Source organism: Sapajus apella, unplaced genomic scaffold, assembly GCF_009761245.1.
Source record: "Sapajus apella isolate SASKATOON/1434 unplaced genomic scaffold, GSC_monkey_1.0 scaffold127, whole genome shotgun sequence".
In the NCBI taxonomy this organism is placed as follows: domain Eukaryota; kingdom Metazoa; phylum Chordata; class Mammalia; order Primates; family Cebidae; genus Sapajus; species Sapajus apella.
The window spans coordinates 721462-743697 of NW_022437067.1; the positions used below are offsets into that span (position 1 = coordinate 721462).

The 22236-nt window shown below is 65.9% G+C and overlaps 3 protein-coding genes across 30 annotated transcripts in view; 2 read left to right on the forward strand and 1 right to left on the reverse strand.

Annotated features, from left to right (window-relative positions):
* Positions 1-10652, forward strand: part of MIB2 (mindbomb E3 ubiquitin protein ligase 2) — a 15447-nt gene extending 4795 nt beyond the window's left edge. For 3 of the 14 annotated variants that reach the window (XM_032262091.1, XM_032262090.1, XM_032262089.1), the window contains 18 exons: positions 3458-3726; positions 3798-3969; positions 4783-4889; positions 4977-5189; positions 5291-5433; positions 5532-5657; positions 6632-6736; positions 6817-6979; positions 7051-7184; positions 7265-7413; positions 7504-7660; positions 7739-7899; positions 7995-8121; positions 8202-8435; positions 8829-9007; positions 9169-9350; positions 9470-9535; positions 10342-10652. In XM_032262091.1, the coding sequence (XP_032117982.1) occupies positions 3480-3726; positions 3798-3969; positions 4783-4889; positions 4977-5189; positions 5291-5433; positions 5532-5657; positions 6632-6736; positions 6817-6979; positions 7051-7184; positions 7265-7413; positions 7504-7660; positions 7739-7899; positions 7995-8121; positions 8202-8435; positions 8829-9007; positions 9169-9350; positions 9470-9535; positions 10342-10580 (2904 nt within the window). In that variant the 5' untranslated portion in view covers positions 3458-3479 and the 3' untranslated portion in view covers positions 10581-10652. Of the gene's footprint in view, positions 1-3344; positions 3727-3797; positions 3970-4782; positions 4890-4976; positions 5190-5290; positions 5434-5531; positions 5658-6631; positions 6737-6816; positions 6980-7050; positions 7185-7264; positions 7414-7503; positions 7661-7738; positions 7900-7994; positions 8122-8201; positions 8436-8828; positions 9008-9168; positions 9351-9469; positions 9536-9640; positions 9721-10341 lie in introns of those variants that run through there. The other 11 variants (XM_032262096.1, XM_032262095.1, XM_032262097.1 and 8 more) reach the window with 9 other exon arrangements.
* Positions 10653-11325: 673 nt separating this feature from the next.
* Positions 11326-14862, forward strand: MMP23B (matrix metallopeptidase 23B). 3 transcript variants are annotated; one of them, XM_032262119.1, is made up of 8 exons: positions 11326-12639; positions 13032-13162; positions 13230-13369; positions 13437-13604; positions 13999-14163; positions 14237-14347; positions 14440-14563; positions 14648-14862. In XM_032262119.1, the coding sequence occupies exons 1-8, from the start codon at positions 12247-12249 to the stop codon at positions 14820-14822; spliced, it is 1407 nt and encodes a 468-aa protein (XP_032118010.1). In that variant the 5' UTR covers positions 11326-12246; the 3' UTR covers positions 14823-14862. The 3 variants fall into 3 exon arrangements, with proteins under 3 accessions (XP_032118010.1, XP_032118011.1, XP_032118009.1); XM_032262118.1 differs by having other exon boundaries at positions 11331-12639; positions 14440-14566; XM_032262120.1 differs by lacking the exon at positions 14237-14347 and having other exon boundaries at positions 11328-12639; positions 14440-14566.
* A 653-nt stretch (positions 14863-15515) lies between these two features.
* The window catches only part of CDK11B (cyclin dependent kinase 11B), a 28814-nt gene continuing 22093 nt past the window's right edge, over positions 15516-22236 (reverse strand). For 8 of the 13 annotated variants that reach the window (XM_032262108.1, XM_032262109.1, XM_032262112.1 and 5 more), the window contains 10 exons: positions 20593-20658; positions 19843-20018; positions 18297-18387; positions 17657-17778; positions 16984-17415; positions 16805-16912; positions 16596-16712; positions 16254-16402; positions 15857-16046; positions 15516-15776 (listed from right to left, as the gene is read on the reverse strand). In XM_032262108.1, the coding sequence (XP_032117999.1) occupies positions 15684-15776; positions 15857-16046; positions 16254-16402; positions 16596-16712; positions 16805-16912; positions 16984-17415; positions 17657-17778; positions 18297-18387; positions 19843-20018; positions 20593-20658 (1544 nt within the window). In that variant the 3' untranslated portion in view covers positions 15516-15683. The remainder of the gene's footprint in view (positions 15777-15856; positions 16047-16253; positions 16403-16595; positions 16713-16804; positions 16913-16983; positions 17416-17656; positions 17779-18296; positions 18388-19842; positions 20019-20592; positions 20659-22236) is intronic. The other 5 variants (XM_032262116.1, XM_032262114.1, XM_032262115.1 and 2 more) reach the window with 1 other exon arrangement.

Here is a 22236-nt window from a genome sequence, read left to right on the forward strand (position 1 = left end):
GGGATCACAGTGTCAGAGACAGAGGGCACCCCCACCGCCCCCCGAAACAGAGGGATCACAGTGTCAGAGACAGCCCCCACCCCCACAGCAGGAGGATAACAGTGGCGGCATTGGCTTCTCCTGCCCCAAGTCCTTCATCTCAGTTGCCAGGCCCATCTCGGGGCTCAGCAGGTGGGTGTCCCTTGCTAGCAGAGACCTCCACCGGTTCTGTGGCTGCTTATGGTGAGCCCGCCTCTGGCTAAAGAGAGGGAGGAGGCCCCGGCCAGCGCGACCCCGGCTGTGGCCAATTATGGTGGGCTTCTGGCAGGGAGGAGGCTGCGTGTGGATCTGGTGGAGGTGGACAGCTTGGCAGGGGGTGGGGCCTGTACCCCTAAGGAGCAGTGCCCCGCCCATTCCCCCTGCAGTCAGACTGCTGTGTCGGCCTCCCCTGCCTGTGCCATTCTGTGGGAAGGGCCCTGTGCAGAGGAGGCTGGAGTTGGGGAGCTCGGCCAGGCCAGGCTTCGGCCCTCTTGGGCGCGCCACGGGCAGAAGCTGGGGTCCATGCATGGATCCTGGGAGCCGGAGCCCCGCAGAGCCTGCCCTGGCTGGTGGCAGAGCAGGCAGTGGGAAGCTGCTGGGACAGGAGGGGTGACCTCCCTCCAGGGTAGCCCCCAGTGGGGATGGGAGGGTCAGCAGAGGTCTGGAGAGCCAAGGGTCACGACCAGGGTGGGGCTGAGGAGCTGGGCTGGCCGGTAGAACTGTGACCACCTGGACGTGCTCTGGGTGAGGCGTAGTCAGCGCAGGGCTGGCCGGAAGCGGCCTCTGCTGGGTGGGTCCTCTGGACACGGGGGCTGCCACCGTCCCAGGAGCCTGGCACGGATTCTCTTGGCTTCTTGCGTTTCATTTACTCAGCCATTCAGTCAAAACTGAAGCAGGTGGGGGCCAGGCCCAGCACAGGAAGTGGCAGAGCACAGGCCGAGGCTGCTCTCAGAGGCCCCGCTGACGGGGATGGTGCCACAGGGGCCCATGGGAGGGCCTGGGTCACCCTGGGTGGTGGCTGGGCTCCTGGCTCTGCGGGGCCTCCGAAGGCCAGGTGGGGCTGCTCTGTGCCACCTGTGGCAGCTGATGATGTGGAGGCCCAGCCAGGAGGCTGCAGGGGAGGGCAGAGCTAGCCACTTTCCCTGGTGTCGTGGAGACGCCCATAGGACCCCTCCCCTTGTCTGGGACTCACTGATGACACAGGCAATAGAAACTCCCGGTGCTGGAGCCTGCCTCGACCCAGGCTTGGTGCACACCTTGGGAAGGTCTCGGAGGCTCCGGGTGAGGGAGGCAGTGTTGCCCAACAGGTGAGGCCTCTGGACAGATGAGGCCATGTGGGGTTTCCCTGAAGCAGCAGAGCCCGGCTGCTGGGTGGGGTCTTCCCAGTCACTGACAGGGAAAGCTGTGCTTTTCTTCCCTATTTTCTATTTGAGACGGTGTCTCACCCTGTTGCCCAGGCTGGAGTGCAGTGTCTCAATCTGGGACCACTGCAGCCTCTGCCTCCCAGGCTCAAGCGGTTCTCCTGCCTCAGCCTCCAAAGTAGCTCGGACTGCAGGCGTGCACCACCAAAACACAGCTAATTTTTGTATTTTTACTAGAGACGGAGTTTTGCCATGTTGGCCAGGTCGATCTTGAACTCCTGACCTCAGGTGATCCCCTCGCCTCGGCCTCCCAAAGTGCGAGCCACCGCGCGCAGCCAGGGAAAGCTGTGCTCTTAAAACATCACCCATTCCTGCGGAAGCCCTAGCGGCGCTGGGCAGGGTGAGGAAGGAGGATTGCAGAGGCCATGCTGGCCAGGTTTGTACCCCGGAGAATCAGGGGTCCTGCCTGTGCTCAGACTCACAGCTGGGCACGGGTCGGGAGCGCAGCCCTGCAGGCAGAGCCCCTGCGCTGGACTAGGTCTCTGGAGTGGGTCTGGGCTCCCCCCCGGGCCTCGCTCGGGGGACGACCTGGGGGGCTCAGGGTCCTGAGCCCGAGCAGCAGTGGGGGCTTTGCTGTGACCCCTCCTTGCCGCCCACCTGCAGGCTCCCCTGGGCCAGAGTGCTTCCTGAACTGGCTGAGCCTGAGATGGAAGGTGCTGGACTGCATTTCGGCCCAGGTGGAGGGCTGGCATGTGGGCCCCGGCGGCAGAGGAGGTCAGCCACACCCAGCCAGCCTTAGGTGCCCTCCAGTCTCCCAGGACTGCGGTGTCTCCACCTTTGCCTCAGACAGTGCTCCTTTCCTGGCATGGGGTCCTAGTGGTTCAATGAGAAATGAGTGATGGTGGCCCTCCCCTCCCCCATCAGATGGGGCCTCACTCTGCTGGCGAGGCTGGAGTGCGGGGCAGCGATCACGGCCAGCCGCAGCCTCCACCTCCTGATTCCCCCTCTTAACTTCACATCCACTCTTGTTAACGAGACTGTGCTGCAGGCTGGCACGCTGGAGAGCAGCGGCCCATGGTGACTGGTGTCTGCAGCGTGAGCTCTTGGGGTCAGCGCCCAGCCTAGGGATGAGCAGTCCTGGGCCTCAAGCCCTGTGGCTCAGTCCCCGACTCCAGCAGCCTGGATTTGCACCTTTTATGGCATGGCTTTCGCGCTTGGCTGCATCCGTCCCCATCTGCTGGGGAGCTCCGGCCTGCGCTCCGTGTGGCGGGTGCGTCTGTTTGGTTGGGACTCGGCCCTGGGTCAGGACCCAGTGGCCCCTGAGGACCCAGAAACCTGCTTCTGTTCGAGTGTCCGGCCTGTTGTGAGTGCCTGGCATGGCCGGGCCACTTTTCCAGAGAAGCTCCGTGGTACTTGTGGCTCGCCGTACTGTCCCTGATATTCAGGACCAAAGCGGGTGGCCCCCAGGAGCAGCGTCTGGGAGAGATGCCAGCTGGTCTTGCATGGTGCCGGCCCCTTAACCATTTCTCTGTTGCGCCGTCTGACGTTTTCATGTGGGTCAGAAGAGCTCCTCACCCTGTGTGGACACGAGTCCTCTGAGGGACATGTGCCACGATGCCTGCTCACATGCCGCTGCCCATCTAGTTGTGTGAGTGCCTTGGGGACAGCAGGTCTTACTTTAGTGAAGTCCAACACATTAATTGGCTGCAGGAAGAGACGGTGGTTTTCTTCCGAAAGCTTTATTTGTGTATCTTCCACGTTGGTATCTACAATCCAAATCCGTAACATTTTACACAAATATCTATTGACGGCCACTGTGTGCCAACCAGAGCAGACATTCAGGGGAGCCCCGGGGCCAGGCTCCCTGATCCCAGGGGCCAGACTGCCCTGCGGGTCCTGTGCCAGGGTTTGGCACAGTGCCCACCTTCCCTGTGGCCTCCTCGCCGCCTTCCTGGGCCCTAGGGCTTGCACCCGTCCACCTGCCCCTTGGGACCTCTTCGCCACTGTCCTGCGCAGCACTCTGTGACCGGGAGAGTGCCCTGTGGTGGTCGAGGCCTGAGAGTGCCCTCTGCCCACAGGTCTCGAGCAGCCCCGCCCACCATGGACCCAGACCCCCAGGCGGGCGTGCAGGTCGGCATGCGTGTGGTACGCGGTGTCGACTGGAAGTGGGGCCAGCAGGACGGCGGCGAGGGCGGCGTGGGCACGGTGGTGGAGCTTGGCCGCCACGGCAGCCCCTCCACACCCGACCGCACGGTGGTCGTGCAGTGGGACCAGGGCACGCGCACCAACTACCGCGCCGGCTACCAGGGCGCGCACGACCTGCTGCTGTACGACAATGCCCAGATCGGTGCGTGCCGCGGGCAGGTGCGATGGCGGGGCCGGGGTGGGACCACCCCTCTGACCCCGTCCCGCCCCCAGGCGTCCGGCACCCCAACATCATCTGTGACTGCTGCAAGAAGCACGGGCTGCGGGGCATGCGCTGGAAGTGCCGCGTCTGCGTGGACTACGACCTCTGCACGCAGTGCTACATGCACAACAAGCACGAGCTCGCGCACGCCTTCGACCGCTACGAGACGGCCCACTCGCGCCCGTGAGTCCCAGGCCCAGCCCCTGCGGCGGGCACCAGGCCTTGCCTCGGGGGGCCTTGGACACCCACCTGGACCTCAGCCTCCAGGGAGGGCGCTGTCCCCTACCCACTCCAAGCCATGGCCTTAAGCAGTGGTGCCACAGACAGGCCTGGCGAACCAGGCGCAGGCGGGGCACTGAGGGTGGCCAGCATGTGGCTCTGTGGGGAGCAGTGGCCATCAGGCAGCCAGCGTCCACCACGGAGGCACGAGACCTACGGCAGGACAGCCCATGCTTGGAGTAGCCCCTGGGCTGGCTTGGAGGCTGCTGTGCTGTGGTCCAAGGGCATCGGCCAGGGAGAGTCTGGCCTGGGTGGGGCAAAGGCAGCCAGAGGCACCTCCCCATCCCCTGCCCTGCCACCCTGCACGTGGAGGGAGCTGTGGTGTGGATCCTGGCTGCCCGCAGGGCCTGTGTGGGGAGTGCGGCTGGCCAGGCCTTCTTTCCGCATGCCTCTCTTCCCATATGCTGAGCCCACTCTGGGCCAGGCTGTGCCCTGGCTCACTGGGGTGCAGCAGGCAGGAAGCGATTGCACCGAGTTCTTGCTGAGGGTGGGCCCAGCCGCCCTCCCAGCCTGGCATCAGGGAGTCCCTGGAGGAACATGGTCTGCAGGTTCACTCCGGACCCCTGAGCCCAGGGCCATCCCCTCGCAGTCTGTGGAGGGTGCTGACCTGCTGGGGCTGGGAGCTGGGACCTGTCTTGCGGAGCCTAGCAGGCTGTGGGCAGGGGCCCACTCCACTGTGCCGCGCTCTCGGGGGGCTCAGGACCTCCTCTTTTGCAGTGTCACACTGAGTCCCCGCCAGGGCCTTCTGAGGATCCCACTCAGGGGCATCTTCCAGGGAGCAAAGGTGGTGCGAGGCCCCGACTGGGAGTGGGGCTCACAGGATGGTGAGTGGAGGCAGAGGGGACAGGGAGGTGGCGGCTGGGCTGTGGCTGGCTATCGCTCAGCCTCAAGGCACAGCCTTAGCCTGCCAGTGGGGACTCTTTCCCCAGGAGGAGAAGGGAAGCCAGGCCGTGTGGTGGACATCCGTGGCTGGGATGTGGAGACAGGCCGGAGTGTGGCCAGTGTGACGTGGGCTGATGGTACCACCAACGTGTACCGTGTGGGCCACAAGGGCAAGGTGGACCTCAAGTGTGTGGGCGAGGCGGCAGGTGGCTTCTACTACAAGGACCACCTCCCCAGGCTCGGTACGGGGCTGTCCCACTGACCCCATCCGCCTTCCTGCCTTGGCTGAAGTCCCGGAGGGGAGGGGCTGTTGCCTGAGACCTGGCCCACCACCCTCCTCCAGGCAAGCCGGCCGAGCTGCAGCGCAGGGTGAGTGCTGACGGCCAGCCCTTCCAGCACGGGGACAAGGTCAAGTGTCTGCTGGACACTGACGTCCTACGGGAGATGCAGGAAGGTCATGGCGGCTGGAACCCCAGGATGGCAGAGGTGAGCCGCCCCACCGTGGAGCCCTGTATGCCCTGCCTGCCCAGCCCCCTGGCCCCCAGACCCTTCCTCCCCAAGTGTCCAGCCCCACCCAGCCACAGCTCCATGACCCGCCACAGTTTATCGGACAGACGGGCACCGTGCACCGCATCACGGACCGCGGGGACGTGCGTGTGCAGTTCAACCATGAGACCCGCTGGACCTTCCACCCTGGGGCGCTCACCAAGGTGCCTGGGGGGCTGGGCTGTGCCCCATCTGTTCGCCTCTGTAACCCCTTCCACATATCCACTCGGCCTTGAGGGGGACAGGAAGGACAAGGGTGTCATTCCTCAGCCCTGTAGGAAGGGGAGGAACTGGTGGGTGGAGTTGAGGAGAAGGGGATCGGGTGTGAAGGAGCCCAGAGGAGGGTGTGTCTCTGGGAGCTGGTGCGGCTGGAGTGGGCGAGGCAGGGCCTCCCTCCGTTCCTGGACACCAGGAAGGCAGCACAGCTTCGTTGGTGGGAGGGAGGCAGCTGGGCTGCCTAAGATGCTCCTGTTTGGTGCCATCAGGCGGCCGATGGGGGTGGCTGGTTAGGACAGGGAGGTGGATGCTCTGCCAAGGCTGGAGGGAACCAAGGGAGGGGGAGATGGTGAGGGCCACGGGAAGCAGGATGGCAGGGTGGGGGCTGGAGGTGGCAGCGGTGGCATCTTGGATGGCCTTGGGGGGGAGCAGGCCTGGTGTCAGAGCGCAGCTCTGGGCGTCTGGGGTCCAGGACACACGGGCACCTTCCAGGAGGAGCTGAGGGGTCTCAGAAGTCAGGCTTGTAGAGGGGGTTCCCTGCAGAGGGGGCTGAGGTGGGGCGGAGTGGGCCTGTCCTGCACGCCGTGGTCCTGGGGCCCCGCCCGCACATTGGCTCACGGGTCCTGGCCATGCTGCCTGCTGCTGGCCAGCGTACGGCTCTCCAGGGCCAGCGCCTCGGCCTCACACCTGCCTGGAGCTGGCTTCTGTCTGCCTGGATGCTACTCCCATGGCTCTGGGCTGGGGAAACGCCTTGGGCACCTGGGGCTCTCGTCCAGCCAGAGCCTCTGGTGGTGCTTGGGGTCGGACCTGGGGCCGAGTCAGGCCTGCCTGCCTCGTGGAGCTCTGAGGGTTGCCCTCCTGCTCTGAGCCTGGCCAGCCACACACAGCTGGGGGGCCCCTCACGCCCCTCTCTGTCGCTCAGCACCACTCCTTCTGGGTGGGCGACGTGGTCCGGGTCATCGACGATCTTGACACGGTGAAGCGACTGCAGGCTGGCCACGGCGAGTGGACGGACGACATGGCCCCCGTGAGTCCCCCTGCCGCCCCCGCTGCTGGCCGCTGTCCCCCACACCTGCAACCTTCTGTGACCCCCACCTCTGCCCCCAGGCCCTGGGCCGCGTCGGGAAAGTGGTGAAAGTGTTTGGAGACGGGAACCTGCGTGTGGCGGTCGGTGGTCAGCGGTGGACCTTCAGCCCCTCCTGCCTCGTGGCCTACCGGCCGGAGGAGGACGCCAACCTGGACGTGGCCGAGCGCGCCCGGGAGAACAAAAGTGCGGCCCAGCTCACGGCCGGCGGGAGGTGGGGCTGCCCTGGCCACTGCTAACATCAGCCCCGCCCCCAGGCTCACTGAGCGTGGCCCTGGACAAGCTTCGGGCCCAGAAGAGTGACCCGGAGCACCCGGGAAGGCTGGTGGTGGAGGTGGCACTGGGGAACGCAGCCCGGGCTCTGGACCTGCTGCGGAGGCGCCCAGGGCAGGCAAGCTCCCGCTCCCGTCCTCCCGCACCGGCCAGTCCGAGGGCGAGGGCCAGGGACTCACCTGCTGCCTCTTCTGGCAGGTGGACGCCAAGAACCAAGGCAGGACTGCCCTGCAGGTGGCCGCCTACCTGGGCCAGGTGGAGTTGGTGCAGCTGCTGCTACAAGCCAGGGCGGGCGTGGACCTGCCGGACGAGGAGGGCAACACGGCGCTGCACTACGCAGCCCTGGGGTGAGGCCTGGGAGGGGTCCGGAGGGTCTGTGCCTGGGTGTCTGGCCGGGGGGCACAGCGCCCTCCCCAGGCTCACTTCCTCTCCCCCAGGAACCAGCCTGAGGCCGCCAGGGTGCTGCTGAACGCTGGGTGCCGGGTGGACGCCATCAACAGCACCCAGAGCACAGCGCTGCATGTGGCCGTGCAGAGGGGCTTCCTGGAGGTGGTGCGGACCCTGTGCGAGCGTGGCTGTGATGTCAACCTGCCTGTGAGTGCCAGCCCCTGTGTACCCTGGCCCTTGACCCAAACAAGTTCCCCCAGGTGACCAGTGACTCCACCCCGGCAGGATGCCCACTCAGACACGCCCCTGCACTCTGCCATCTCGGCGGGCACTGGTGCCAGCGGCATTGTCGAGGTCCTCACGGAGGTGCCCAGCATCGACGTCACCGCCACCAACAGCCAGGGCTTCACCCTGCTGCACCACGCCTCCCTCAAGGGCCACGTACTGTGAGTGTGGGCTGGGCATGCTGTTGTCACCAGCCTCCTGCCCTGCTGCCCCGGGGACAGCGCCAGGTCCCAGACCGACCTTCCTGCTCCCACAGAGCCGTGAGGAAGATTCTGGCTCGGGCGCGGCAGCTGGTGGACGCCAAGAAGGAGGACGGCTTCACGGCGCTGCACCTGGCAGCCCTCAACAACCACCGCGAGGTGGCCCAGATCCTCATCCGGGAGGTGCGTGGCACAGCCGGCACAAGGTGGGGAGCAGGAGGCCCATGGGTCCCTGGGCTGAGCCGGTGCCCACCCCTCCCCAGGGCCGCTGCGACGTGAATGTGCGCAACCGGAAGCTGCAGTCCCCCCTGCACCTGGCGGTGCAGCAGGCCCACGTGGGGCTGGTGCCGCTGCTGGTGGACGCCGGTTGCAGTGTCAACGCCGAGGACGAGGAGGGGGACACAGCCCTGCACGTGGCGCTGCAGCGTCAGCAGCTGCTACCTCTGGTGGCCGATGGGGCCGGGGGGGACCCAGGGCCCTTGCAGCTGCTGTCCAGGGTGAGGAAGTGCGACGCGGGGCACTGGAGAGACTGCCGTGGCGCTGGCTGCAGGCTGGGGCGGGGCCTGAGCCACTGTCCACCTTCCCCTCCAGCCGTGGCCCAGGGAGCCAGGCGCTCCAGGGGTGGAGTGGACAGGAGCCAAGTCCTCTGTGATCCTTCAGCCTGCACCCCGGAGCAGCCTGGGAAACGGGGTGGTGCTCCTGGGGGGGAGAGAGGACGGGGTTAGGGTCTCAGCTCACCCAGCAGGGCGCCCTTCCTGCCCGTCCCACTCGGGTTCCCGGAACGGGTGCCCCCACTTTCTAGTTGAGATCTGGGGCACCCTTTGCTGGGTGAGCCGGGTGCGGGAAGACGCCTCCCTCGGGCCTTCACTGGCGTCTGTTCCGCCGCCCAGCTACAGGCCTCGGGCCTCCCGGGCAGCACGGAGCTGACGGTGGGCGCGGCGGTCGCCTGCTTCCTGGCGCTGGAGGGCGCGGACGTGAGCTACACCAACCACCGCGGCCGGAGCCCGCTGGACCTGGCCGCCGAGGGCCGCGTACTCAAGGCCCTGCAGGGCTGCGCCCAGCGCTTCCGGTGAGCCCGCGGGCGGCGGGAGACGGGGGCCAAAGGGGGGCCCCCGCGGGCGGCGGGAGACGGAGGCGAAGGGGGGGCCCGGCGGGCGGCGGGAGACGGGAGCCAAAGGGGGGCCCCCCGCGGCCTCCGGGCCCCGCTCAAGCCGCCTCCTCCCCCTGCAGGGAGCGGCAGGCGGGAGGGGGCGCGGCCCCGGGCACCCGGCATGCGCTCGGGACCCCCAACACCGTGACGAACCTGCACGTGGGCGCCGCGCTGGGGCCCGAGGCCGCCGAGTGCCTGGTGTGCTCCGAGCTAGCGCTGCTGGTGCTCTTCTCACCGTGCCAGCACCGCACCGTGTGCGAGGGTGAGTGGGGGTGAGTGCAGGGTGGAGGGTGGAGGGTGGAGGGTGGAGGGTGGAGGGTGCCGGGGCAGGGGCGGAGGCGGGGCAGGCGGCCTTCGCCCACCGCGCGCTCCTTTCGGCAGAGTGCGCGCGCAGGATGAAGAAGTGCATCAGGTGCCAGGTGGTCGTCAGCAAGAAACTGCGCCCAGGTGGGTGAGGTTCGGTGCCCCAAAGGCGCCTCCTGCTCCTGCTGGCGACCCGGGTCCTCCCCAGCCCCGGCCCCACCCATATTTCCACTTATGGCCCTTCCCCAGGTCACGCCCCACCCTCCCAAGACCCACACCGTGCCCCCAGCCCCACCCAGGCTCGTACCTCATGAAGCTCACACCGGCCCACATCACACCCTGCCCATAGCGCCACCTCCAGGTAACACCCTACTCCCTGGACCACACCCCAGCCCCGCTGGCATCAGTCCTTCCCAGGTCACACCCCCCCCATAGCACCGCCTCCGTCACACCTGCCCCAGGTCACAACCCCCCATAGCACCGCCTCCGTCACACCTGCCCCAGGTCACAACCCGCCATAGCACTGCGTTCATATCACACCCGCCCCAGGTCACACCCCCCCCATAACACCCACCCCCATATCACACCCGCCCCAGGTCACACCCAGGTCACACTCCCCCCATAGCACCGCCTCCATATCACACCCGCCCCAGGTCACACCCGCCGCAGGTCACACCCCTCCATAGCACCGCCTCCATGTCACACCCTCCCCAGGTCACACCCCCCCATAGCACCGCCTCCATATCACACCCTCCCCAGGTCACACCCCGCTTGCAGCCCTGGTTCCGCCCCACCACCTCAAGCCCCACGCCCAGGGTTCACATCGAGCCAGCAGGTGGCCCCAGCTCTGCCTCCAGGTCACACCCACCTGCAGATCACAACCCGTCCCAGATGACACTCCTCCCCAGGGCTCCCAGGGCTCCCAGCTCACACCCGCCCCCCACCCGCAGACGGCTCCGAGGTGGTGAGCGCAGCCCCCGCCCCCGGCCCGCCGCGCCAGCTGGTGGAGGAGCTGCAGAGCCGCTACCGGCAGATGGAGGAGCGCATCACCTGCCCCATCTGCATCGACAGCCACATCCGCCTCGTGTTCCAGTGTGGCCACGGCGCATGCGCTCCCTGCGGCGCCGCGCTCAGCGCGTGCCCGATCTGCCGCCAGCCCATCCGCGACCGCATCCAGATCTTCGTGTGAGCGCGCGCGCCGCGCCCGAGCTGCCTTCGCCAGCCCCCGCCCTGTGTTTTATAAAAAGATTCTCGGACGTTGCCTCCGTTGTCTGCCTGGGGGGCCAGGCGCCTCTGGGGTCCTGCCCTGGGGACACGCGGGCGAGCCTCGGGGGCCTCCCCTTCCCTCGGGGTCTGCCCTGCCCGCCCCGGCTCTCAGATCCAGACTCCCGCGCGGACTGCGGCCTCCAGGCCGGGACTCCCCGGTCGCGGGCGCAGCCGCCTCCGGCCACCTAGGCGCCCGCGTTCGCCCCCGGGCCCCCCTCTCACGTCTTGGGGGCGGCTGCGGGGACTCGCCCTGTGACCCAGGGACCCCAACGCTCCCCAGGACCCCAAATTCCTGTGGGGTCCCGGCCCAGGAGAGGTTTGGGGGCGTCCCAGGCAGGTCTGGGAATCCAGAGCCGGGAAGGGCGCCCGCAGGCGGGCGCGGGCGGGGCGGGGCGCCGGGGGAGTGGGGCGGGTCGAGCGGGGCGGGGCTGGTGCGAGCGGGGCGGGGCGTGGAGCCGGCGGGGCGGGGCTGGGGCGGGCGGGGAGGGGCGCCGGGGGAGTGGGGCGGGTCGAGCGGGGCGGGGCTAGGGCGAGCGGGGCAGGGCGGGGCGGGGCGCCGGGGGGGCGGGGCGCCGGGGGAGTGGGGCGGGTCGAGCGGGGCGGGGCTAGGGCGGGCGGGGCGGGGCGTAGAGCAAGAGGGGCGGGGCGTTGGGGGCGATGTTGGAGCAAATCCTCGGCCGGGCCCGGCGGCTCGCGCTTTCCAAGAACCGCCCGCGGCCGCCGCCAACTGCTTGGCGCTGACCCCGCTGGCGCGGCCGCCGCCGTCACCCTGGGCCCGAGGCCGGCGCGGAAAACGGGGAGGGACGGGACCCAGGCCTGTGTGGCTCGGAACCTCCTGCTCCTCTGCCCCATTCCCTGCCCCCGCCCCGCGGGACGCCGGTGCCGGGTCTGGGTTCCAGGTCCAGAGCCGCTCGCGCCGGGACGCCGGCCGCCCCGTCGAGCCTTCGGGCCGCTGTGCACCCGCTCCCCGCCGGCGCCCCAGTCAGGACGGTCCAGACCTCCACGCCCCGCGCCTGGCTCGGCTTCCTGTTCCCCTCCCGTCTCCCTCTCCCCTTTGCTGGGGCCTAGCGTGTGGGGGGGGGGGAGATTCAGGAAGCGCACACTCTCCACCTCCCGTGCTGCCCCCCACGGGGGTTCCCGAGCCAGGGCCCGCCCCTTCCCGGCCCTCCGGGAGACCCCGCAGCCTGGCACCCTCTGCGGCCCTTCCCCACCCACGCACTCCCCTCCGCCCCCCTCCGCCGCCCCGTACTCACTGCCACGTCCCCATCCTGCCGTCCCCTCCCATCTCCCAGGGACGCTGTCAGGCGGGCGGCGCGTCCCGTGCGGCCCCGCTCAGTCGCCTGGGCTGGGTTGGAGGCTCCGCTCATGTGGGGCTCAGGGGATTGTTGGGGATTCCGTTTGGGAAAAAGCCACCAGGCCATTCAGTGCCCAGCCGGCTTGGGGACCCCCGCTGGCTGCCCTTTCGGAAGCGGGACCTTTGGCGCTGCCCTTCCCTGGCTGCGCGGGGCCCTCTTCGCCCCCCACTCCCAGGACCACGCCCAGCAGCCCATGTCCAGGCCTCTGCCCCTGGCCACGGGACCCAGGTCCCCATGCCCCCGGCTAGAGGCAGCAGGCAGCTCGGCCAGCGGACGGGCCAGCTGGTTCCTTTCAGGGGCAGCCTTGCCCCCTCTCCCGCCCCCTCTCCCCCCCCATCTCCCCCCCCACGGGGCTGTAACCCGAGCCGCCCAGCCGCCGCTTCCCCTCCGGATCCTCCCCGGCGGCTCTGCGGCCCCGGGCCCCCGCGCGGTGCTGCCCCATGCAGCCCTGAGCCCCACAGCAAGTCCACCATGGGCCGCGGGGGCCGTGTCCCCTCGGAGAACACGGGGGCCGGCGTCGAGAGCCGCTGGCTCGGAGCCGTGCTGGTCGCCCTGTGCCTCCTCCCCGCGCTGGTGCTGCTGGCCCGGCTGGGGGCCCCGGCGGTGCCGGCCGGGAGCGCAGCGCAGGTGAGCGGCCCGGGGAGGCCAGGTATTGGGTTGGGGTCTGCCGTCTATGGGTCTGCTCTGTCTAGGGGCCTGCAGGACGTGTGCGGGGTCTGTGGGGTGTTTGAGGGTCCGGATGTGCGTCCCGAGGTCGGAGGGCCCCTGCCAGTTGTTGGGAGGGGTGGGAGGCCGCGCCCTCCTGTTCAGCCCCTTCCACTCCACTGGGCCGCGTTCCCAGGGACGGGCAACGGGCGCTCGGGATAGGAGACCCCAAATCGCAGGCAGACAGGACTCGCCACGCCCGCTCCTAGCCCTGGGCACCCCCACCCCCGTTTCTTTCCAGTCCGTTTTCCAGGGCAGTTTTTGGCCCTGGGGACCGTCACTGATGCCTCCCACTCACGCTTTCTTCCCTGAAGGGAGACGCCGCTGCTCAGGGCCTCTCGGGGGTCCCCCCAACCCGCGTCCCGGGCTCACTGCCCCCCCGCAGACGCCGCTACACGCTGACCCCAGCCAGGCTGCGCTGGGACCACTTCAATCTCACCTACAGGTGCGCCGTGGCTTGGCCCTGGGGGAGGGGCGCGGCCGGCCCCCCACTGAGCCCACGTTCCCGGCAGGATCCTCTCCTTCCCGCGGAACCTGCTGAGCCCGCGGGAGACCCGGCGGGCCCTGGCTGCCGCCTTCCGCATGTGGAGCGACGTGTCTCCCTTCAGCTTTCGCGAGGTGGCCCCCGAGCAGCCCAGCGACCTCCGGATAGGTGGGCGCCCGCCCCCAGCCCGGCCCGGCTGTGCGCGCCCGGCCTCTCAGCCCAGTGCTCCCCGCAGGTTTCTACCCGATCAACCACACGGACTGCCTGGTCTCCACGCTGCACCACTGCTTCGACGGCCCCACTGGGGAGCTGGCCCACGCCTTCTTCCCCCCGCACGGCGGCATCCACTTCGACGACAGCGAGTACTGGGTCCTGGGCCCCACGCGCTACAGCTGGAAGAAAGGTGACCCTCCAGGCTGGCCTCCGGGGGCCTCTCCCCGTACACGGGGGGCTGCAGCGGGCAGGCAGGCTTTGGGGCAGGCGGCAGGGGGGACTTTCCAGGGTGGTGGCTGCTACTGGAGTCAAGCAGGCAAGGAGGAGAGCCCTGGGAGCCCCTAGTCCCGGCAGCCCTGAGCTCCCCTTCCCATCCCCCTGCGCCGCTGGAGCGGTAGCTGGAGCTGCATTCCTGGGGGCCGAGCTCACCGCCTGGGCCCAGAACATTCTTATCTTTCCGTGGCTGCGGCCGAGGGCGGCTCCGCGGCTGCGCTCCAGCAGATGTGCCGGGCCTCGGGGAGCTGGCCTACGGGCGGCGGGGCTGGGCTCGGGGCTCGCAGGCGCTGACCGGCGGGGGCCTGCAGGCGTGTGGCTCACTGACCTGGTGCACGTGGCGGCCCACGAGATCGGCCACGCGCTGGGCCTGATGCACTCACAGCACGGCAGGGCGCTCATGCACCTGAACGCCACGCTGCGCGGCTGGAAGGCGCTGTCCCAGGACGAGCTGTGGGGGCTGCACCGGCTCTATGGTGAGTCCTTTGTCGGGCGGGAGGGGTGGCCAGGCGGCCCTGAGCCAGGCCGAGCTCCCCGCGCTCCCGGCAGGATGCCTGGACCGGCTGTTCGTGTGCACGTCCTGGGCGCGGAGGGGCTTCTGCGACGCCCGCCGGCGGCTCATGAAGAGGCTCTGCCCCAGCAGCTGCGACTTCTGCTACGGTGATGCCCGAGGCCGGGACAGGGCTGCGTGGTCTTGGCCATGGTCTGGGCTGGGGGGACACTGACGGGGCTCTTCCCCCCAACCCGAGCAGAATTTCCCTTCCCCACGGTGGCCGCCACCCCACCGCCCCCCAGGACCAAAACCAGGCTGGTGCCTGAGGGCAGAAACGTGACCTTCCGCTGTGGCCAGAAGATTCTCCACAAGAAGGGGAAAGTGTAGTAAGTGGGGAGCCTGGTGGTCCTTGGGGTGGGCGCCCAGGCAGCAGCGGGGGCTGAGCCTACAGGAGATCCCCCCCACAGCTGGTACAAGGACCAGGAGCCACTGGAGTTCTCCTACCCCGGCTACCTGGCCCTGGGCGAGGCGCACCTGAGCATCATCGCCAACGCTGTCAACGAGGGCACCTACACCTGTGTGGTGCGCAGGCAGCAGCGCGTGCTGAGCACCTACTCCTGGCGAGTCCGAGTGCGGGGCTGAGCCCACGTGGAGCACGGCTGATAAAGCACTTTCTCCCTGATGTCTCCTGCTCTTTCTTGGGAGGGTGGTGGCAGCCTGGGCAGGTGGACACACCCTGGCCCTTGACCCTCCGGAGGTGGGCGTCCTCAGGACCAGGGACCCCCTGCTTCCCCTCATAGCAGACAACAGGTACAACCCAGGATGGCATGGGCTTTGCCGAGGTGGCTCCTGGGAAGGTGGGACGAGTGAAGCCCCAGTGCCAGGGGCAGCTCATGGGGTAGCCCAGGAAGCCTGGGGTCTCTGTCTAGGACTTGCTCAGAGATGGGGGAGGCAGGCAACGGGGGCTTCCTGAAGGAGGCAGGATGGGCCTCCGGGGTCCTCTGCAAGTGGGTATGGCTGGGGGCTGGGAGGACTGGCACAGGCTGCCAGGGCAAGTAGGGGCCAGGGGACCACCTTGCTACAGCGGAGGCCCTGGGAGGTAGGAGCACCCATCCTGCCCGGGGAAGAGACTGGCGCAGCCTGTCGTGTCCCGCTAGAGCCCGGGGGGCCTGTGACTCCGAAGATTCCACAACTGACCCTGTCCCCACCAGCCCCTCCAAAACCACTGCCCAGCAAGCCCCATGTGTGTCGAGAATGGGAGACGGTGTGGGGGGGACCCTCAGACGCACCCCTTCTCCTCCCTGGGTGCAAGTCAAGTAGACCTGAAAACACGGCTCTTTCCTGCACAAGGAAAATGATTTAATTCTACAAATTTACAAACCAAAATAAAACACGGAACACACAATAAGATGAAGTTCTGAGACTCATGACAACTCCAGCTGCAGAAGCTGTGCCTGTGGTCCCCGCCGAGTTCTCCCCATGACTTGGGGTCCACTCTGACCCTCAGAACTTGAGGCTGAAGCCAGGGCCCGCGGCTGAGGCCCCCTGGTTCGTGGTGGTAAGGTGGAAGCCCGTCTCCTTCAGGTCGTCGTCGCCCTGGACACGAGTCGGCTACCGTGAGGACCCTGCCCAAGCCAGCCCCCCCGTGGGCACGCCCCACCCGCCAGACCCCTCACCAGCTGGCTGTAGCCCAGGCCTCCCTCAGGGGGCCTCGGACTGGTGCCCCGCTTCACACGCTGCTGCTCACTCTTGGCGGGCCACGTGGGGAACATGGAGGGGTCGATGGGGAGGGGCGTCTCTCGGAAATACTCATGCTTCAGGCCGTCCTCGGCGCTGATCCTCCTCCCAGGGAAGTAGGTCAGAAACCTGGGGGGAGAGGGCCAGAGGCACAGGAGGCGCTCGTGTGCCCCACTGGGTCCCCCAAAGATGGGCTGTGTGGGACGGGGCTCAGGTCATTGGGGGACAAGCACCAGACGGTTCTGGAAGGCGGCGAGCCGGCAGGTGGGCCTGGGACAGGGAAGCCAGCGCTGTGGCTCGTGGCCTCTGTGGCCGCCCGGCTACACAGGGACTCACTTGTTCATGAGGTCAAAGCCCTGGTCGGACAGCAGGGCGCCGAAGCGCTTGCGGAGGTTGTTGTAGGGGTACTCGCTGAAGGTCATCTTCTTCACTGCTGGGAGGTCGTTGTAGCCGGGCCAGATTTTCTCACTGGGGGTTCCCAGGTCCTAAAACACACAAGTTTCAACAGCCACGCCAAGTGGCCCACGATGCCGGCACCTGTGTCCTGGCAGAGAAGACAAGCCACCAGAAGGCCTCTCAGTGGCCCCCTAGCTGCATTCCCACAGCTCCTCCACAACCCCACAGGGCGCCTGCAGCAGGGGACCCATGCCACAGAGACCGTGCCGGCCCCAGGCCCACCTTGAACACTTTGTTGATCTGGTCGATTTCCGACTTCCCAGGGAACAGCGGCTTCTGTGTCAGCAGCTCCCCGAAGATGCAGCCCACCGACCACATGTCCACGGCCGTGGAGTATTCCTAAGGGCCGAGGAGAGGCTCAGGAGGGCCAGGGCCTGCCAAGCCGGGAGGCTGTGTGAGGGGAGGGAGGCGCTCAGACACCCGGGACTCACCTTGGCACCCAGCAGCAGCTCTGGGGCACGGTACCACAGGGTCACCACCACTGGGGTGTACGCCTTCAGTGGGGATCCGTACTCCCGCGCCAGCCCGAAGTCCCCTACCTGCAAGGACAGAGGGTGGCTGTGAGCAGGCAGGGCAGGCGGCCCTGGGGCAGCGCCTGGGCGGGGCTCACCTTGAGGATGCCGGCGTGGCTGAGCAGCAGGTTGGACGTCTTGAGGTCGCGGTGCAGGATCCAGTTGTCGTGCAGGTGCTTCACCCCCCGTAGCAGCTGGATCATCAGGGTCTTCACCTCCCCTGGGAGGGGACAGCCACGCACATGTACCTGGCTGCCCCCGCCCGGGGTCCTCAGGGTGGCCCACTCGCCTCGGTGCAACAGAGGCCTCTCGAGGCCTTCCCCGTGGACGCAGCTGGCCTGGCACACACCCTGCAGCAGTGTCGCCAAGGGGCAACCAGGACCCCGCTCCCGCCCGTGTACCCAGAGCCCCGGCATGGCTATACCTGGCAGGAAGGGCTGCTTCATGGTCTCCATCAGGCTCTTGAGGTCGTGCTCCACGTAGTTCATCACAATGTAGATTTTGTCCATGTTGCTGCCCACCACGATCTCCTGCAGGGCACAGCTCTGAGGGTGCTGGGCGCCACCGAGCCCCAGACACCCCACCACCACCTGAACCCGGATGCAGACGCTGGGGGACAGTAAGGACCTCCGGTGCCACCGGGAGGCGAATGCTTGCTTCTGTGTGGTCTGTGAAGGACTCTGCTAAGCGCAGGGGAGCCCCCTCAGAACAGGACGGCCCTGTCCCTCGAACAGCCTCCACCCGGGGCCGGCGCAGCGGGGCCCTGCTCACTCTAACGGTGACGATGTTGGGGTGCTGGGCCTTGAGGATGGTGTTGATCTCCCTCAGCGACGTGATTGGGAAACCCTCCTTCTCCTTCTCCATTTTCAGCCGCTTTAGAGCCACAATTTCGTCTGTGAAGAACACACAGACGGCACTGATGGGCGTTCTCAAAATCAGTACCAACAGCAGCCTCATTCAGTAGGGACCGCAGGCCGTGCCCAAAGCACAGCATTTCACGGAGAAAGGGCTGGTTCCAGACGGGGGCAAGCAGCAGCAGAATGCCCCAGCTGGGGTCTTGGCAACACCTACGACACGCTTCTCCACTCTCCACACACCACAGACACCCACAGCCACTTGGGAGCCCCGCAGCCATGCGGCTTCGACAACAGAGCCGGCCTCAGGTGCTGGGGAGTCCCTGGCTCACACCCCTGCTTGGGCGGGATGCTGGGAACATGAACAGGCACAAGGCAGAGAACCCTTCAGACCCACGCCGGCAAGACCACTCCCCGGCCTTGGCTTCGGCCCTGTGGGGCAGGCCGCCTGCTATTGCCAGGGAGCAGCAGAGCCCCGGGGCCAGGCTGCAGCTCCTGGGACAGCCAGGCCCTGCCCCTTCCCCTGCCCTGTCGGGGCGAGCCGGGACCCCCCCCACCTGTTTTCTTGTCTTTTGCTCTGTAGACCACTCCATAGGTGCCCTCCTCAATCCTGTTCAGGCACTGGAACTCCTCCACGCTCCGGCAGCCCTGGGGAGGAGGCGCCTAAGTGAGGTCTCAGTGGCCTTGTCAGCCGGAGAGAGGGAGGCTGGCACAGCACACCTGGCACAGGGTGGGTGCAAGGCATAGCCTGGGGAAGCGCGGGAGTGGGGCCGGCAGCAGCTCAGTTCTTTCAATGTTTGTTTCAAGACCATGTGGCACTTTATTACAAAACAAAATCAGTGTGAACACAAGGCCATCTGGCCGGGTGTGAGGGCTCAGGCCTGTAATCCCAGCACTTTGGGAGGCTCAGGAGTTCAAGACCAGCCTAACCAACATGGTAAGACTGTTTTCTACAAAATGAAAAAAAAATTAGCCAAGCATGGTGGCTTGAGCCTATAGTTCCAGCTACTCAGGAGGCTAAGATGGGAGCACTGTGTGAGCCTGGGAAGTTGAAGCTGCAGTGAGCCACGATCTAGCCACTTCACCTCAGCCTGGGTGACAGAGCCAGACCCTGCCTCCAAATAAAGCCCGTCCCGAGTCTGTCAAACTGGGTGTGTACCTGCTTGTACCAGGAGGACACTGAGGACAGACACTACCTGCCACAGTGCAGCATGACGCCCCGCGCCACACACTTCCCCGGGTGGACTTCGGGACTGCTGACCGCGGCTGGACCTCATGTCCTCGGGTGGCCTGTGCCAGATACCTCCGCTCAGGAGTACGGGCGAGGCGCTCATAGGCACAGGGCAGTAGACGGGCTACACATGCCAGAGGGAACCTCTCCACCCACAGGCGCCAAGGAGGAGGCTGAGCCCCTGCAGGTCTCCCAGGCCACCGAGGCCACTGGCATCCTCTCAGGCCTGTCCCTTCCAAATTACTCCCAGCAATATCCTGCCCTTACCGATACTTGCCCAAACAAAAAGCTTATGGCCACATACATCTACGTTGATTCCCGTAGCTCCCACCAATCCCTCATTATGCCAGTTAACGAGGCCTTGGTGCCCATGTAACCCACCCACGCAGGGGCCAAGAGGAGAGCACTGGTCTCCACTGCAGAGGAAGCAGCGGCAGTGACAGCAGAGTGGCTCCGGGCCCAGGCCGCCTCCTTCCGCTTCCACACCCCAGAGCAGCCCCGCGGCACCTCCCTGCCCACCCAGTGCCATCCAGCAAGAGGAAGAGGCAGGACCGGGAAGCATAGGGGGCTGGCAGCCATGCCTGATTCTCTCTGCCCAGGTGGGTCCAGCAGCACTGAGGCAACAGATGCCAATGTAGGGGCCAGGTTTTGCTCAGCCTGTGCTAAGCAGCAGACAGAGCCAGCCCCTGTGCTAACTCCGACTGCCAATGTGGATAGCAGCCCAGTGGCTTTGGGAGGGCCTGAGCTGCAGGGGTGGGGGAGGGCCTGACCTGCAGGGGTGGGGGAGGGCCTGAGCTGCAGGGGTGAGGGGAGGGCCTGAGCTGCAGGGGTGAGGGGAGGGCCTGACCTGCAGGGGTGGGGGAGGGCCTGACCTGCAGGGCCGGGAGGTACTTGGGCAGCTCCTGTTTGAGCTCGATGGGTGACAGGGCTGGGGAGTCAGGCACGTAGTCGCCCTCTGTCAGCGCACTGCTTTGCGGCGTCCCCTCGCCCACTTCTTCCTCTGCTTCTTCACTTTCCCCGGAATCTCGGTCAAACCGTGACTCTGGAACTGGAAAAGTTGAACCTAATTACAAAGCTAGTAACAAGCAAGGACCACAAACCTCCTCCTGCCCTGGAGGCACCAAGCTCTTGGCAGGGCTGTCCCGTGGCCTGATAGGAGGTGCTGGTGCTGGGCTGCCCTGTGGCCTGATGGGAGGTGCTGGTGCTGGGCTCTCGCTTCCTGGACACAGGGCACCGAGTCCTCACAGGCTCGGCTGAGACAGCCCAGATGCTGAGCTGGGAGGAGGTGTGCAGTGTCACATGGGGGACAAGCCTGGATCCATGTCCCCCAGGCTGAGGACACAGCCCTCATTGCCTGACTGGCCTTTCCCGTGGGCACTGGGCCCAGGGGGTGCTTCCCAGATCCTTCTCCCTGCTGGGCACTCAGGATGCCGCTGGTCAGGACTGTGCCTCGCTGAGGGATGCTGGCCCCACCAGCACAGACTGCAGTGGCCACGAATGAGGTAGCCTCCCAGCTGGTCAGCTCCTGGCATGCCCCACGCCTTGCAGGACAGGCTGACTTAAGAGCGGGCTGTGCACTCGGAGACAGACGAGGATGCCCTGTCTCCAGGGGTGCCTCTTACCAACCAAGAGGTGGTTTTCATTTTCTCGTTCCTCATCTTCACTCATTTCTTCCTCACTCACTTCTTCTGCAAAAGAAAAGACGCATCTGCTCAGATCGGCCTTGGGTCAAGTGCTGCGAGACTGCCACAAGCAGGGTGCGGGCTCCGCTTCACCTAAGCTGTGGGTGACACTCCCAGGGGCAGCGAGGAAGAACTGTGCACCCCAGGCATAATTAGTGCCTGAAGCATAACTCACTGCTTACTATATACTAGCTTATATATACAATTATACTTAGTTCCATATAATCTTTCTATTTAATCATACAGGTATTGTAGTCGAAGCTGTACTGACACATTTAGGGCTGATTTATAGAATCCTTCCATACAACCGTATAGTAGTTTGTACTAGGAGGAATGCCTGGAGCAGTCACAGAACAGAAGCAGTTCATGGGAGAACAGCCAGACCAGGACGAGAACCAAAGACCCAGGCGGTGGCGTCCCTGCCTGAAAGGGCAAACGCCGTATGGCAGGCCTGGAGCAGGAGCCTCTCCTCCTGATAAAGGAGTTGTAGCACCTTGCATCCAGTTCCCGTGGAAAGTCGGCCTCAGGCCTGAGATCCTGGAAGTAACCGAGGGAGAAGAACCCCTCTGGTGTGACCAGTCGCGGCGGCTGTGCACTCTGTCAGCTTTTTCTCGCTTCTGTGCTGGCTCAAATCATCCTCCCATAAATATCTTAGAGAAGAGCACACGTCTGTCAGCTCCCACTGCACTGGCTTACAGCATCCTTCTATTAGAAACCCTTCGAAGCCTCCAGCCCCCAGGTAAGAAGTGTTGCGCATGACACCTGCTGCACACAGCCCACCTCCTTGCCTCGGTGACCTAATGGGGGTGGACCCCTTTTCTGTACACGACCCTCTGCTACTGCGCACGGCACGGCCCCCTACTGCGCACGGCCCACCTCTCTGCCCAGGTGACATAACGGGATGGCTCCCTCGCTTGTGACTCATGTGATTATGTATGCCCTATTACTGAGCCTACAGATGATGACCTCACTCGTGACCCTGCCCCCTGCTTGTACCTAATAAATACAGAAAATACAGATGCTTCTGGGCATTTGGGGCTCTTGCTGATCTCTGCTCACAGGTGCTGTGGACCCCGAGTCCAGATGCTCTTCACCAGTTCTTCAGTGTCCTGTCTCTTTACTTCTCGGATCCTGCATCTCAGCACAGCATAAGGGACACCCCACGACCCTGTGGGGCCCAACAGCCCTACATAAGCAACAAGTGTTCTTAATAATAAACGTGGGGTCCGGGTGCAGTGGCTCACACCTGTAATCCCAGCACTTTGGGAGGCCCAGGCAGGTGGATCACGTGAGGTCAGGAGTTCGAGACCAGCCTGGCTAACATGGTGAAACCCTGTTTCTACTAAAAATACAAAAATTATCCAGGTTGTGGTGGCACGTGCCTGTAATCCCAGCCACTTGGGAGGCTGAGGTGGGAGGATCACTTGAACCCAGGAGGCAGAGGTTGCAGTGAGCTGAGATCATGCCTCCATACGCCAGTCTGGGCAACAGAGCAAGATTCCATCTCAAAAAAAAAAAAAAAAAAAAATCGATGTGGAGGTCTCCTGAGAGTCCCAGATAGAAGGGAGTTTCAACTCCTCCCCT